We start from the raw sequence: 14,393 nt of genomic DNA, 5'->3' as shown, positions 1-14,393 counted from the left end.
TGACCCTGCAGTAAATTACTCGAGACGAATAATTCGTCTAGTCCTGTAAACAAAGGACTTAATCGAGGCGATCCGTGTTATCTGGAACGGGCTTTTAGTTGGTAAATTTGTCCTTAAATTGTCGACTTTGCCAAGTCCGGTTAAACGTGATTGACTCCTGACTTTTTGATATCATGTAGGTACTTACCACTAAAACCGATTAAAGACACGAAGACTGTCGAGATAATTAATTAACTAAGCGTTACAATGTCATCGCGCCTGTCAAAACATCTCATAACTCGCTTCAACTTTCAAAAAGGCTCAGGCGCATGATTCATCGATTATTGCAGGAGCTCATGAGTTTTAGGCACACTTCCTTACTCATCTGAACTTGCTTCGCTCCTTCTCCAAACAAACACTCAACGACCGGGGTGTTTATAAGCAAAGAGGTACTATTGTTGCTGTAAAGTTAACAAATCGCCCCGGGCGTCATGCGAAGGCTTCGCCTGAACTGCATAGGAAGTTTTGTTAGTGTTGCGCTGCGCTCTCAAATTGCTTTGTGCTTGTACAAAAATATAAGGTTTGGCGCGACTTTTGAGTTATTCTATGACGGCATTCTGAAGACATTTGTAGTGGAGCGGTTTATAAACAATTAAGATCATGGAAATAGCAAGCTAATATTCAAGAAACCCGGCATCAATTGGAGCTTCAACGAGAGGCCTTCAACTAGAAACTTGCTTAGTAGCTTCCCACATTCTTTCGCATTTGTGTGCTCGATTCATTGTGCATCTGCCAGAGGTCTTAAGCTAGTCTTTACAGTTTATCTCTAAAATCTCAAGTCATATCGCACTACGCATGAGTCAACAGCTGACTACCTAACAGCCGGTATGTAGTATTTCCGTTGTATTCTAAAAACCTAATGTTGGCTGCATGACTTGTCAGACAAGTGGCCCTTCTCCTTAGTCAACCATGACCTGACCTGACCTTCAACTGTTGAGAGCCGCCACCCTCTGGCCCTGGCTGAGCGGCAAGGTCCACTGACACCGACACAGCGAGTCCGAAGTGGCTCAGACCTCACCCCCACGAGCGGACATGAAACGATTACTTTTAGAGCATTCCATGAACTATTCCCGGTCCCGCCCGTGTTTCTCATAATTGACGGCCACATCGGCGGCTTGAGACGTCTACGCTTTTTTTCTAGCTTCGTCTTCAGGTCGTATTGATGCGACAATCGGTTACGTGTGTAGAATAGGCAATAAATCAAAAGCCGACAAGATCCAGTGAAGTAAAACAAACGTACCGGGAGTGACCCAAACTCCCAGGCAACAGGTCAGCTGACCAACAGTTCACTTTATCGCAGTCAGGATCCGACTCCCTAGCTCACGTTATGTAGCTGACAATTTCAGTTGCCGGCGTAGAAGCGTTCGATAACTGACACCGCATTGGTCGCGCCAATCTTTACGTCCTGTCAGCAGCAAATTCTAGGGAATCTTCCAGTGTTAATCAGGGGACGACTTTGAGGTTGGAGAGGCGGATAGAATCAATTTTGACATCATCAAAGGAAGGCAGAACTGAGAAGCGCTAACAAAACACGATCAGCAAAATTAAGCACTTCACAAACATATTTTCAGAAAGCCAGGCTCCCAATTAATTCTGCTGCATGCTGATAAACCATTTATGAAATGACAGCAGCATCGACAAAAAAATTAATGAGTGTTTAATACCTCGCTCATATTTCCTAGCCCTTTTCGAGATGAAAACAAATGTAGGGCAAATATTGCAACTTTTGCGAGCAAACAAAGAAGAAAGGTGCCTAATCAACTGAATGTTTTTTTTTTCTTGTAGGTAGATTAGCATACCTACCGAGCATACATACCTATTCGAGAAGAATGGCGTAAGCATTTCACCTTGTTACGGAGCGAGCGAAGCGAGCGTAGTCTTTCCTTAGATTAACGGAAATTTCTGAGTATGAGCGGCCGGCCGGCCGGCCGTGGTCACGCTTTTGCGAGGCTTATATCTCAGCAACCACTTGACCGATTTACACGCGGTAATTTTTGTAGGGTAGCTTCGTTCCTTCTACCAAGTATTGGACTATTCCCGATGCATGTGGGTGACCCCTTATGCACGTGCCACGTGCAAAACGAAGAGGTGTCACTTTTGTAATTGTTGCAATATCTCGGTAACTACTTGGCCGATTGCGCTGAAAGTTGGCATGTAGGTAGGCACCCACTAGGCACTGCATATACATGTGCCAGAGTTGGGGTGCTGCTGCACGTGCGCACGTGCAGGGGTCGTTTCCAGATCTCGAGAACGGCTGGACCGATTGCGCTCAAATTTGGTACACGGTTAGGGACCGGTTAGTAGGGTGCCGTGCACAAGTCAGTTGGGACCCATTTTGCACGTGCGCACGTGCAGGGTGCCGCTTCCAGATCTCGAGAACGGCTGGGCCGATTGTGCCCAAATTTGGCACATCGCTAGAGACCAGTTAGTAGGGTGCCGTGCACAAGTCAGTTGGAGGTACCCCCTCGCAATTTCGCACGTGCAAGGCCCACCCTCTCGCTCGCTCCGTTAGTCGCCCAAAAGGCGTTATACTGGTATCATTACGGAGCGAGCGAAGCGAGCGTAGTCTTTCCTTAGATTAACGGAAATTTCTGAGTATGAGCGGCCGGCCGGCGGGCCGGCCGGCCGTGGTCACGCTTTTGCGAGGCTTATATCTCAGCAACCACTTGACCGATTTACATGCGGTAATTTTTGTAGGGTAGCTTCATTCCTTCTACCAAGTATTGGACTATTCCCGATGCATGTGGGTGACCCCTTATGCACGTGCCACGTGCAAAACGAAGAGGTGTCACTTTTGTCATTGTTGCAATATCTCGGTAACTACTTGGCCGATTGCGCTGAAAGTTGGCATGTAGGTAGGCACCCACTATGCAATGCATATCCATGTGCCAGAGTTGAGGTGCTGCTGCACGTGCGCACGTGCAGGGGTCGATTCCAGATCTCGAGAACGGCTGGACCGATGGCGCTCAAATTTGGTACATGGTTAGGGACCGGTTAGTAGGGTGCCGTGCAAAAGTCAGTTGGGACCCATTTTGCACGTGCGCACGTGCAGGGTGCCGCTTCCAGATCTCGAGAACGGCTGGGCCGATTGTGCTCAAATTTGGCACATCGCTAGAGGCCGGTTAGTAGGGTGCCGTGCACAACTCAGTTGGAGGTACCCCCTCGTAATTTCGCACGTGCAAGGCTCACCCTCTCGCTCGCTCCGTTAGTCGCCCCAAAAGGCGTTATACTGGTGATTACGGAGCGAGCGAAGCGAGCGTAGTCTTTCCTTAGATTAACGGAAATTTCTGAGTATGAGCGGCCGGCCGGCCTGCCGGCCGGCCGTGGTCACGCTTTTGCGAGGCTTATATCTCAGCAACCACTTGACTGATTTACACGCGGTAATTTTTGTAGGGTAGCTTCATTCCTTCTACCAAGTATTGGACTATTCCTGATGCATGTGGGTGACCCCTTATGCACGTGCCACGTGCAAAACGAAGAGGTGTCCGTTTTGTAATTGTTGCAATATCTCGGTAACTACTTGGCCGATTGCGCTGAAAGTTGGCATGTAGGTAGGCACCCACTAGGCACTGCATATCCATGTGCTAGAGTTGGGGCGCTGCTGCACGTGCGCACGTGCAGGGGTCGTTTCCAGATCTCGAGAACGGCTCGACCAATTACCCTCAAATTTGGTACACAGTTAGGGACCGGTTAGTAGGGTGCCGTGCACAAGTCAGTTGGGACCCATTTTGCACGTGCGCACGTGCAGGGTGCCGCTTCCAGATATCGAGAACGGCTGGGCCGATTGTGCCCAAATTTGGCACATCGCTAGAGACCGGTTAGTAGGATGCCATGCACAAGTCAGTTGGAGGTACCCCCTCGCAATTTCGCACGCGCAAGGCCCACCCTCTCGCTCGCTCCGTTAGTCGCCCCAAAAGGCGTTATACTGGTTACGGAGCGAGCGAAGCGAGCGTAGTCTTTCCTTAGGTTAACGGAAATTTCTGAGTATGAGCGGCCGGCCGTGGTCACGCTTTTGCGAGGCTTATATCTCAGCAACCACTTGACCGATTTACACGCGGTAATTTTTGTAGGGTAGCTTCATTCCTTCTACCAAGTATTGGACTATTCCTGATGCATGTGGGTGACCCCTTATGCACGTGCCACGTGCAAAACGAAGAGGTGTCCGTTTTGTAATTGTTGCAATATCTCGGTAACTACTTGGCCGATTGTGCTGAAAGTTGGCATGTAGGTAGGCACCCACTAGGCACTGCATATCCATGTGCTAGAGTTGGGGCGCTGCTGCACGTGCGCACGTGCAGGGGTCGTTTCCAGATCTCGAGAACGGCTCGACCAATTACCCTCAAATTTGGTACACAGTTAGGGACCGGTTAGTAGGGTGCCGTGCACAAGTCAGTTGGGACCCATTTTGCACGTGCGCACGTGCAGGGTGCCGCTTCCAGATCTCGAGAACGGCTGGGCCGATTGTGCCCAAATTTGGCACATCGCTAGAGACCGGTTAGTAGGATGCCATGCACAAGTCAGTTGGAGGTACCCCCTCGCAATTTCGCACGTGCAAGGCCCACCCTCTCGCTCGCTCCGTTAGTCGCCCCAAAAGGCGTTATACTGGTACCATTTTTAGGTACATTTATAGTGGTGGCATTGTATTCATTATTTTGTTATTTCGTCATACGAGATAGCACAAAATACTATTCGAGGGTTAAATAAAACGAGGGTTCGCGAGCACAAGGGGGACTTGCGCAATCATAGAGTTTCGAACGCCTTTGTTGTTCACGCAGAGGAAGAAGGGCATCTGCCTAACTGGACAGGGGCTACATGTGTCGACAGGAATTTTTCCAAAGTTAGCGAAAAGTTGTAGAGGCGGCATTTATCGCTACTGGTCAAACTTTAAATATTTCAAATGGACTTTTTAGGCTTCCTTCTGTGACCGCATCTTTAGTCAGGAGAGATTTTGATTTGTGAATTGTTTCTTTGTGACCTGTTTGCAGACAGGAAGTGATACTATGAAGAATTGCCCGCGCTGTTACATATCCCATGTTCTCGTAGATAAATGTGTGTCTTTTCTTTACCCTTGAAAAAGTTATAATAAACGAAACGTCGGGTAATTTTTGTTGTCATATCCTGCATATTTATGAAATACTATCTCACTCTTTAACTCCGTGATGAATAGGATCTACAAAATGTCCGTTGTCCAATCTTCATTGTCTATGCATACCTGATTTATTCGTGAAAGCGTTGAACAGATACCCCGGAGCACTTAATTGTTTTCAGCATTACCTGTGAACTTTACAAATAAGTCTGAGCTGGTTCACGTTTAGCTTGCCTTCCTCGGTTCAGATAAGAGGCCACTTCAGATCTCAGGCGCTGTCGGGGTTCGAGTTCATCAAATTCAGTCGCATCAAATCAGATCAGACCGACTCTCGTTTGGTTGTGGAAGCCACACTGCACAAATGTCCGCTTTTCTTAGAGACTAGGCCGCACTAGTTCAACCTCTCCTGATCCGGTCCCACTCACTTATGCAAAACACGACTGTACCTGGTTCGGGTTTGTATGAATATAACGGGTGTTGGGCATTTAGCAGCTTCTCTTGTTTGGCTTTAATAATCAGACTCATAGTTCATCTGATCCCATCTTGTGTGGCAACCGGCATAACAAAGTTACGCGTAATTTGAAGGGCATATAGTATTACCTCAGTCCAGACTTCGTCTCGTGTTACTCTTTAGCATCTCTTCTAGCCCGTTGTAGCACTAAGAAGCTCGCCATGCACGCCCGTCTTGAGCCGTCTCTCACAACAACGACACCCGGTCCTGGGGTTCGATCGGGTCCTCCTCTGCTCCGGGTATACCGACCGCTGACGTCACCCGCGGCGCCACGGACGGCGGCACTCGTGGCGCGACCGCGGCGTCACTGACGCGCCACTGTCCGCCGCCGCCGCCGCCGCTACCGGCGCCTGCGTCCGCCGCCACCGAGCGCGTCACTCGGCTACCTGGCACGGAGTGACGTCACACCTGGGACGGTGACGTCATACCTGACACGGTGACGGGACACTCGAATTTCGGTCCAATGATAAGAATTTTAGACGACGCGGTCCGGCATCGGCAGGCACCTTCCTACTTAATAGTAATACATATGACGTTTCGTCCACTGCACCTGTGACTTGCAATGCATGCAATGCAATGTCATTGCCGTCCTTTCTGGGTCTGTAATTTACTAGCCCATCGGCTTCGGAGTTATAGCCAATGCACACAGTAAGCTTTGTAATGCGCATTTAATTGTCATCTATTCGTAGTATTTGCAAGATTCTGAGAAAGTGCCGTTTGAGCGTTTGAGCTTTGTCAGAAATTTAATGTGCAGTGGACGGCCTATAAAGACGCCTTGAAGCTCGTTTCAGGAAAATGGGGACTGAAGTCCAAGCAGATTCCATTTACCAGACCTTCCCAATAAAAAAGTTTTAGCAATAGCTAAAGAAAACAATCGAGGTGATTGAAATGTTTGTTTATTCTCGGACATTTTTATGCTGTCAAATCTCAGCAATCAGCACATACGCAGACACACGGATGACTCTTAAACGAAGCTCTATACGAAAATGTGCCTTATGAGACAAAAGCGTGCAGAAAACAACAAACGTCAGAGTTCTTAATTCGTCTAAAACAGGACTAGCATATACGGAATGGTCGGTTCTTCATGTAAACAAAATTAAGCATTGTCATACAGCACGGAGCAGCAGTTCGAATATAACACAAACACTTTAAATGAGCAGGAAGAGGTCAATCATGATCACTGAACACTTAACAGTTAACACAATCGGTCCGCTACACATCGTAAAGACGTCCACAAATGTGATACGAAGATTACTGCAGACACATTAGTAAGTGAAAACGCATTGTAGATTGATAGATTGATTTTGTATGAAGTATCAGCCGCAAATCCGTAGGATATGCAGTATGCACGCATACTTTGCTGAAGCATTTGTGACGACTGTCACAGTTCATCCAACCATGAGTGTTTTTGAACGGTTGAGTTTTGGGCGAAAACAGTACTAGAGTCAGGTTGTGTACGGTGCGTTTGTCTTTTTACAATTATCCACTCCACAAATGGTTATTTGTACTCGGTCGTGAATTTTCTATTCAAATGTGAATACTGTAGGTGGTCAATGGTCATGCCAGAATTGTACTAAGTGCTCGGTTAGACAAGCAACTAGGAGAGGTGAGTGTTGATGATGGTTATGATTGGTTTCAAGGGTGTCCCGACGGCAGCAACAGAGCCAAAACGGAGGGAGACTTGGGTTGTACCTCGTAGATTCTTGGCTGCCATTTTGAATGGTACGTAAAGCTGCCACCTCATATTTGGTCATGTGAAGAGCGGTCATGGAAAAAGTGATTAGAAGCGGGCGTAACTGAATCCCCGTCAGTCATGTAGCGTTTTTGGGGTCACATGAGACGCTACAGATCACCCCCTGGCCCTGTTCACATGGTCCACAAACCACGCTCAGCGGAACGCCAAGAGCAGGGGGATGTCGGCCTCAAGGGCACCGGTGCTCAGGGTGTGACGCTAAAAGGTTTTGTACGTTAACCCCAACGGACGCACAGTTGAATACAGAATGATGTTTCACCCCTCACTAGCTAGGAGTTGCTGGAACGCTAGGTTGCTGCGCTAATAACGCAATCAAGCGTTTCTTTCGTGAGCGCAGGACCACGGGGACAGCCTTCATCACTCAGCCTGTGTGATGCGGCACAGCCTACCTCTCGAGGCAACTTATTGTCTGGGAGGAGCCCAGCATCATTCTTTAGTCAACTGTATGATGAACACAGACATCGCCACATGGCTCAAAGGCGTGCACATTGTCTAGCTTCTACGTAAAGCTACACTACACAAAGCTCACTGGACTACGTGAGGCAGAATGCGCTGGACAGCATTCCCAAAAAGCAGCAGGCACTTGGAATTGACTGGGACAGCATCTGAGAACTACTGGTGCGGGAGTCTGCACTACAGAAGCGTCATCTACTGTCATCGACAGGTAGGTAGCGGTTTCGTAACCGGTCCGTCCTTAAAAATGTAGTCACAGTGATTGAATTGTTCCACTTCCTAGGTGCACACAAAGCTTATTGGGTGGTAAGTACAGAACAGCTCCATGATTGGAGCAAAACAAAAATCATAAACGAGCCTACCGCTACTTCAAAAACATACATTTGAACTGCTTGTCACCTGTTCTCTATCATACTGAAGGGCAGTGTTCTAGAACTATTCTAGAAACTTGTCGAGTACATTTTTGCTTCCGTACGTACTGGGTATTACTGCAAGCTTTGAACTATCGTTGATAACACGAGGTTGCCTTATCGGTCGCAAATCACCGATTAGCCATCCAGCAATCACACTTTCTGATCCCTCGCTGCCGCAGCACAACCCAGACGGCAGATCTGCGATCACGGTAGCCTACCGCCTAACAATCGAATCGCATACCGCTCCTCACAGAGGAGAAAGAGCGAAAATAAAACAAGCTGCACTAGCAAAAAATAAACGTAGCTTCTTACCCTAGAACACAGTCTTTGTCCAGCCTGTTCGCCCCAGCTATGGATGTCATCTGTTCAGAGTCTGCAGCACGCCCGCGACGGTGGCGCCGCGAACGGACGCAGCAGGAACCAGCCACGAGCGTGACGCCTCTGGCGGCTGGCCGCCGAACTAGGCCCACGGTCCGCCGGCCCTTGTGTTGTCCCCAACCGCGTGCTCTGCCGGGTACGAAAGGTTACAGGGCATGGTTAGACACCAAAGTAAAGAAACTTTCGTCAGAAACACCCAAACGCTTACGACTTGAAACAGGTATAACATATCATCCACTGGCGGACTATCTATGCGAACACGAGCACGAGAATACGAGAGGGAGAACACGAGGTCATGATTCTAGATCTTGCACTCAGGCTAACGACAGAGCATGAAAGAACTGAATAACCTTGGCGACTGTTTCTCCACGTTCGCCATGAGTAGCTAATAGTGTCTCTATCAAGTCCAGAGTGAAGAAATAGCAGTCTGATCTTTTTTCCTATCGATGTGCTATACACAGCGAGTCGCAAGTCGCATATATGAAAACTATTCACGATTCCCATACTGCTTGAGTGCAAAGTGGTTCCAGTTCTCACTGGGAGTTCGCCCGTTCCGTCGTTTCCATCACCAGGACATTCAAATCCATCTCCACGCCCCAACCCCCGGTCCGGGCTGGACGAGAACTTGCGGGCGAGCTCCAAAGGGAGCCCATCCATAGCCAGATGCAGTGAGTGCTTGGGGGGGGGGGGCTGGTCGGCCTGTCCGATTGGATGGGCTCAGCCCTGGCGACTCACTAGAGCGCCTGCCAAGACCAATGTCTCCCCCTAATTCCTATCATCCTCCCAGCTCTGCAATGGCCTCAATGGACTGAAAGGGCCTCCTAACCCAACAAACCAAACACTGGGGATTCGAGCTCACCTATGAGCCGCCTTCTCTTGATATCCTCCGGGGCCGCCTGTTCGCAGCTCCTCTTGCCGAACCCGTTCGCGCAGCCGCCGTCGATATCGCCGTTGCCATGCCAACCGTTACTGATCGCGCTGCTCTGCTCGCCGACAGTGACACTAAACACCGCCCCGTTCTGGTGTCCCGCGCACGGCTCGTGCCGGATGGTGAAACGGCCCGGCTCGCCGGCCGAGACCTCCATCTCCATCCCCTCCGCGGTGTCTGCGCGGGGCGGCGGCTGGTAGCACCACGGTCCGCCGGTGGCGGCAGCCCGCTCCGGTACCAGACCGCCGTTCAGGGCCGGCTGGGTGGAGGACGCCGGTGGCGCCGCCTGGACATAATGCGACACAGCGGTGGCGCCGTCTGTAAGATAGGGGCAGAGTGGAAGGCCCGTGAGAGGTCGGACAAAACTGGGGACGGCCTCATTGCTGGACGGATCACCCGAGGTAAAACAAAGAAGATTGTTTATCAGCGTAATGCCCATTATATAGCTACATAAAAGCCATTCAGAACAGTTACAACGCAGGGCCCATGTCCGCATCTGTTCAAACTTCAAAGAGGCATCCCTCATCTGATCAAGAGTGTATCGCTCAACCGTTCCCGGCTGTCACATCTCCTCTAGTATTCGCTCAGACATTTTGTATGTCTGTGAGTCACCCACCCGTGCGCAGGTGTCCGCAGCTGCTCTCGTACTCGCTCAGACAGGCGGCCATCTCAGAGTGTCCGCAGGCAGCCGCCAGCGCGGCCGCCGTCTGTCCACTGGTGTTGAGCAGGTGCGGCAGCGCGCGGCCGTCCGCAGCCAGTACCCGCCCGCACGCCACCGACCCGGAGCGTGCAGCCTTGTGCAGCGGCGTCTCGCCGAGGTAGTCCTGCGGGACGCAACAGGTGGGCGTCACGGTATTTGGTAGCATGTTTGATGTTTTCTAACAGTAAAACAGATGTATTTCTTTTTCAAAGAGATGTGAGTGCTGGGTGCTTGACCCCTTAAAAGTAATCTTCCCCATGTAAGTGCCATGGCTACCCATTCAAAGATTCTCAGGTTATGTTCTTTGGAAATAATTTATTGCAATGGAACTGATATCTGTGCAAAGTGTGCATGTGTTGTGTTCTCTGTGTTCATCATACCTGTTTATTGACATTGCATCCAAAGTGCACCAGGTACTTGAGACAGTGGTCAGCGCCAGAAAAGGCTGCAATGTGGGCGGCTGTCTGCTGAAACTTGGCTGTGGTGAGATCCACACTGACACCCGCCTCCCGCAGCACAATAACGGCGGGCAGCTGAAAACAACAGAGGGCTCTTCACGGGCCCTGTGTGCGGTCGGACCGTACACAGGCTGTCAGCTCCGCCCACTGCGTCCCTACGTCAGCCTTCCGTCACCGCACACAGCGACCGCTGTGGCCGGTCGGGACTGGCCACAGCGGACCGTCCACCGCACGCAGCCGTGACGTCAGAACCGCCTACCCATCCCCTACCCCCATGCCTGTTGCACATACCGCACACACTGCACTCAGCAGTTTGCGGTGCCTGTGAAGTGTGAACACCCCTTAGGCAACTTGTTATATAGGCAGGTAGGTACCTAACAATGAGCAATATTACATTGCAAATCATCCCATGCCATGTTCTATATAAAAACCTTTGATGAGTTTTGCCTAATCATATGTGATAGTAGGATATTACATCCCTAACTGCTCATCTGAAATGCAGAGCTTTATTCATTTACACTTTTGGCACTGCCCAGTCTGTTTTTTAAGTACCAAGCTTCAACACTGTTAGGTGCAGATTGAGGGCTGGGTCCTGAATACGCTGGATACTGAGTACTGAGGTCACTGGGTAATCAGAGTCCAAGGGGTTTGGATAAAGGATGAGTAGGTAGTAGCTTGAAAAACTAGGGCCACACATCAACCTGTTCCTCAGTTGTAGGCAACCAGAACGTTGCCTACCTACCTATTCAGCCATCTACCTCAAACTTGCATTGCCTCATATTTTATTATTTATGGATGCAAGGTGTACCTCATGCAACTAAGAGTAGATGTTGTTATCCATTTGAAGAATAAAATAAACCACACAACTATACCTGGAAAGCATGGTGATGAAATTGACCAATAACATGGCAGTGAGATGTATTTTTATATAACAAAATAAGGCCAAAAATATAGAAATTAGAACTAGAGTAGTATTGTAATGGGATAAACAATGGGAACTATTTTGAATTATATTCTTTTGAATTGGCTACACATGTAATTCGACAAAATGTCTTTTTCAAGCCTTACATCCCAAATGATAACAATTCAAAACATTGGCCTAAATACACATTATAATATAATACATCTCACTGCCATGATATTGGTCGATTTTATCACCATATTTAAGTATTTGATCATGGCGAAACCGACCATTCAATATATCAATACCTGGGAAGAATTGGTTACAACAGACCTTGACAAAATTGATGGATCATGAGACTCGGGAGTTGGGGAAAGGGCATTCCCATTTTAACTCACTTTTTAACCATGCTCACATGCTCATTAATTACCAAACTTCTAGCAGAACCTAGTGACAGGTCATAGAGCCACAGCACCAAAGTAGAATGTTATGGTAAAATCACAATAACAGCCAAGTAACCTACTGACCTGTCCGAAAAAGCTGGCAAAATGAAGAGGCGTCCAGTAATAAAAGTTATCTTCCTGTACAAGCACACTTTTATCTTGCCGTAGTCCAACAAATTTAGTCAGGCTTTGAATATCGCCATCCCTGCAGGCTAAGTGAACTGGGTAGTTTTCTAGCGGTACCGCGTTCCTGGCTTGTTCAAACATAGCTCAAGCTCTGACTCTGACTCTGTCCGCTGTCCGGTCGACTGAGCTAAGCCATTACAGTTGGGCAAACTAGACCTTTTGAATCAAAATATGGAGGCATCAAAAGATTGATTCCTTATGACCATATTTGGGCATAAATGCAGACCATTTCTAACTTCCCGATCACATAAAAATAATAGAGTGTTACAAGAAGGAGCATGCCTGATCTTGAACAGAAATGCTGGAACTATCTCCTAAGCCAAATTATATTGCTCCTATCATAACAATTTGAATTCTATAGGTAGTGAAAGGCAATCAAGGAATTGATTCACTTTAAACAGATAATCATAATATTGATTCCCCATCAGCTAGCTAATCATTCTTTTGATTCACAGGTAATGTTAAGAGATAGGCAACAATGATATGCAGGAATACATCATTTATCTTGCTATTATTCTCATTTAGTGGTATCCTCAGCACCACAACAGATACCTATAGCATTATTGTACTTAACCTTCACTACATTTGATAACAATTCACAATTTTTAAATGTCAAGAATACAAAAACTGAAGCAACAGGTAAAAACCATATAATAAAAATAAAAGCACTACAACAATGATAATTAGGGGTTTGAAAATTTCATTTTGCTATTTTACACAAATACTGAGTGTTTAGTATGCAATTCATGATACAAAAATAACATACAGAGTGATTTCCTCAAAACAGCTTTTACGTGATGGACAGTGGCTCTGTCTTTTTCCCATTCACAAGGCCAAAGGGACAATTTCTTAGTTTTGAGGTAACACTCATTGGAAACCTACCACATTTTTCTACCTTTTTAAAGAAAAATCTCACCGTCATGGGCCTTTTTTCAGCCGTAACGATACATTTAATGTCAAAAGTGTACCAAAATGAATCAAAAAATTGATTCCATGCCCATATTTGGTCATGGCTCCTCCCACCAGAATCAAATTATTGATGCCTCCATATTTTGATTCCAAAAGTCTAGTTTGCCCAACTGATTAGCCACCCACACCGTGATTCTGACTTCTGAGAGACTTCGTAAATGACAAAATGATGTAAGAAAAATTCAGATAGCAATATATTCGTTTCAGTAAGCTTAAAATACTGAAAGAAAATACATGTCCATTGTCCACCCACCACACGACACACACCACATCACATCTATCCTATCCCTTGCCGGCACCCTTGCTGATTTTTTATGCAATATTTATTTTCGTACAATTTGACTAAGATTTCTGTTCAAGAGCAGCCAAACAGCGGCTCATTGATACTATCATACGGCTAATTGGTTGATAGCTGCATAAATCAGCAATACTAGTGAGTCTTTAAAAAATTTGAACACTATTTTCAAAAATAAATGCCGCAGCTGCGCCGACAACGTTAAAATGCATTTAGATTGCTGTAGCCAAATTAAAGTTGGTGTTGAAACTATGTATTAGCGGGCACATCAAATTTGATCGAAGCATTTAGGTAGCTTCTTCTACCAAGCTGTGTAGGTTTAAGTTCGATAGTTAGCGATGTAAAAAACAGCCCAGGGTCATCACTTTATTGAGATTGTTTTTTAAATCGTCGCATTGAGTGGGCACAAGATCGACGGACGACAACATTCACTTTGCTTACACCATTCTTAGGCTGGGGGGATCCGTGCTATCGTAAGTTATATCGGACGTGGCTGCGAAACTTCTCTCGGTACGAAACTTCTCTTGATCGGAAGAAAATCGGAGGGATGAAAAAGAAAGAGCGGCAAATCGGAGCTACGTTGTACGTAAGTTGTTTCGCAGCGTTTAAATGCCAGTTTTACTACGATTTAAATGCCAAGCAGATCAGCTGACCTCGTAGTACCATGTCGATAAGGTCGAATTCCCCATACGTCTATAGTGTAAAAGTGACCCCTATTGCAAATGGGCTGTCAGGGACATCTCCTCCTCTGTAAATTTGGAGGGATCATGTGTCGGCATTCCCACGTTCGTTTCGGAGTCCATCTGTTCCATTTGGAGCCCGTCAGTTGGCGTCAAGAGTTGGCGCAGCGAGCGCCCCGAAGACTGCGTCTGCGCACGAG

At 47.5% G+C, this 14,393-nt stretch overlaps 1 protein-coding gene across 2 annotated transcripts; it reads right to left on the bottom strand.

Moving 5' to 3' along the window:
• Nucleotides 1-6,516: 6,516 nt before the first annotated feature.
• LOC122382321 (delta-latroinsectotoxin-Lt1a-like) lies at nucleotides 6,517-13,513 on the bottom strand. Of its 2 annotated transcripts, XM_043367502.1 has the most exons (6): nucleotides 13,486-13,513; nucleotides 12,148-12,376; nucleotides 10,642-10,794; nucleotides 10,178-10,385; nucleotides 9,493-9,879; nucleotides 6,517-8,762 (listed from the first exon to the last, which is right to left on the bottom strand). In XM_043367502.1, the coding sequence occupies exons 2-6, from the start codon at nucleotides 12,328-12,330 to the stop codon at nucleotides 8,716-8,718; spliced, it is 978 nt and encodes a 325-aa protein (XP_043223437.1). In that variant the 5' UTR covers nucleotides 12,331-12,376; nucleotides 13,486-13,513; the 3' UTR covers nucleotides 6,517-8,715. The 2 variants fall into 2 exon arrangements, with proteins under 2 accessions (XP_043223437.1, XP_043223436.1); XM_043367501.1 differs by lacking the exon at nucleotides 13,486-13,513 and having other exon boundaries at nucleotides 12,148-12,579.
• Nucleotides 13,514-14,393: the final 880 nt, after the last annotated feature.

This window comes from Amphibalanus amphitrite, unplaced genomic scaffold, assembly GCF_019059575.1.
Source record: "Amphibalanus amphitrite isolate SeventyFive unplaced genomic scaffold, NRLGWU_Aamphi_draft 000137F_arrow, whole genome shotgun sequence".
Lineage (NCBI taxonomy): Eukaryota > Metazoa > Arthropoda > Thecostraca > Balanomorpha > Balanidae > Amphibalanus > Amphibalanus amphitrite.
Note: the sequence above shows the minus strand (reverse complement) of the source record. Positions and strands in the feature narration are given on the sequence as shown.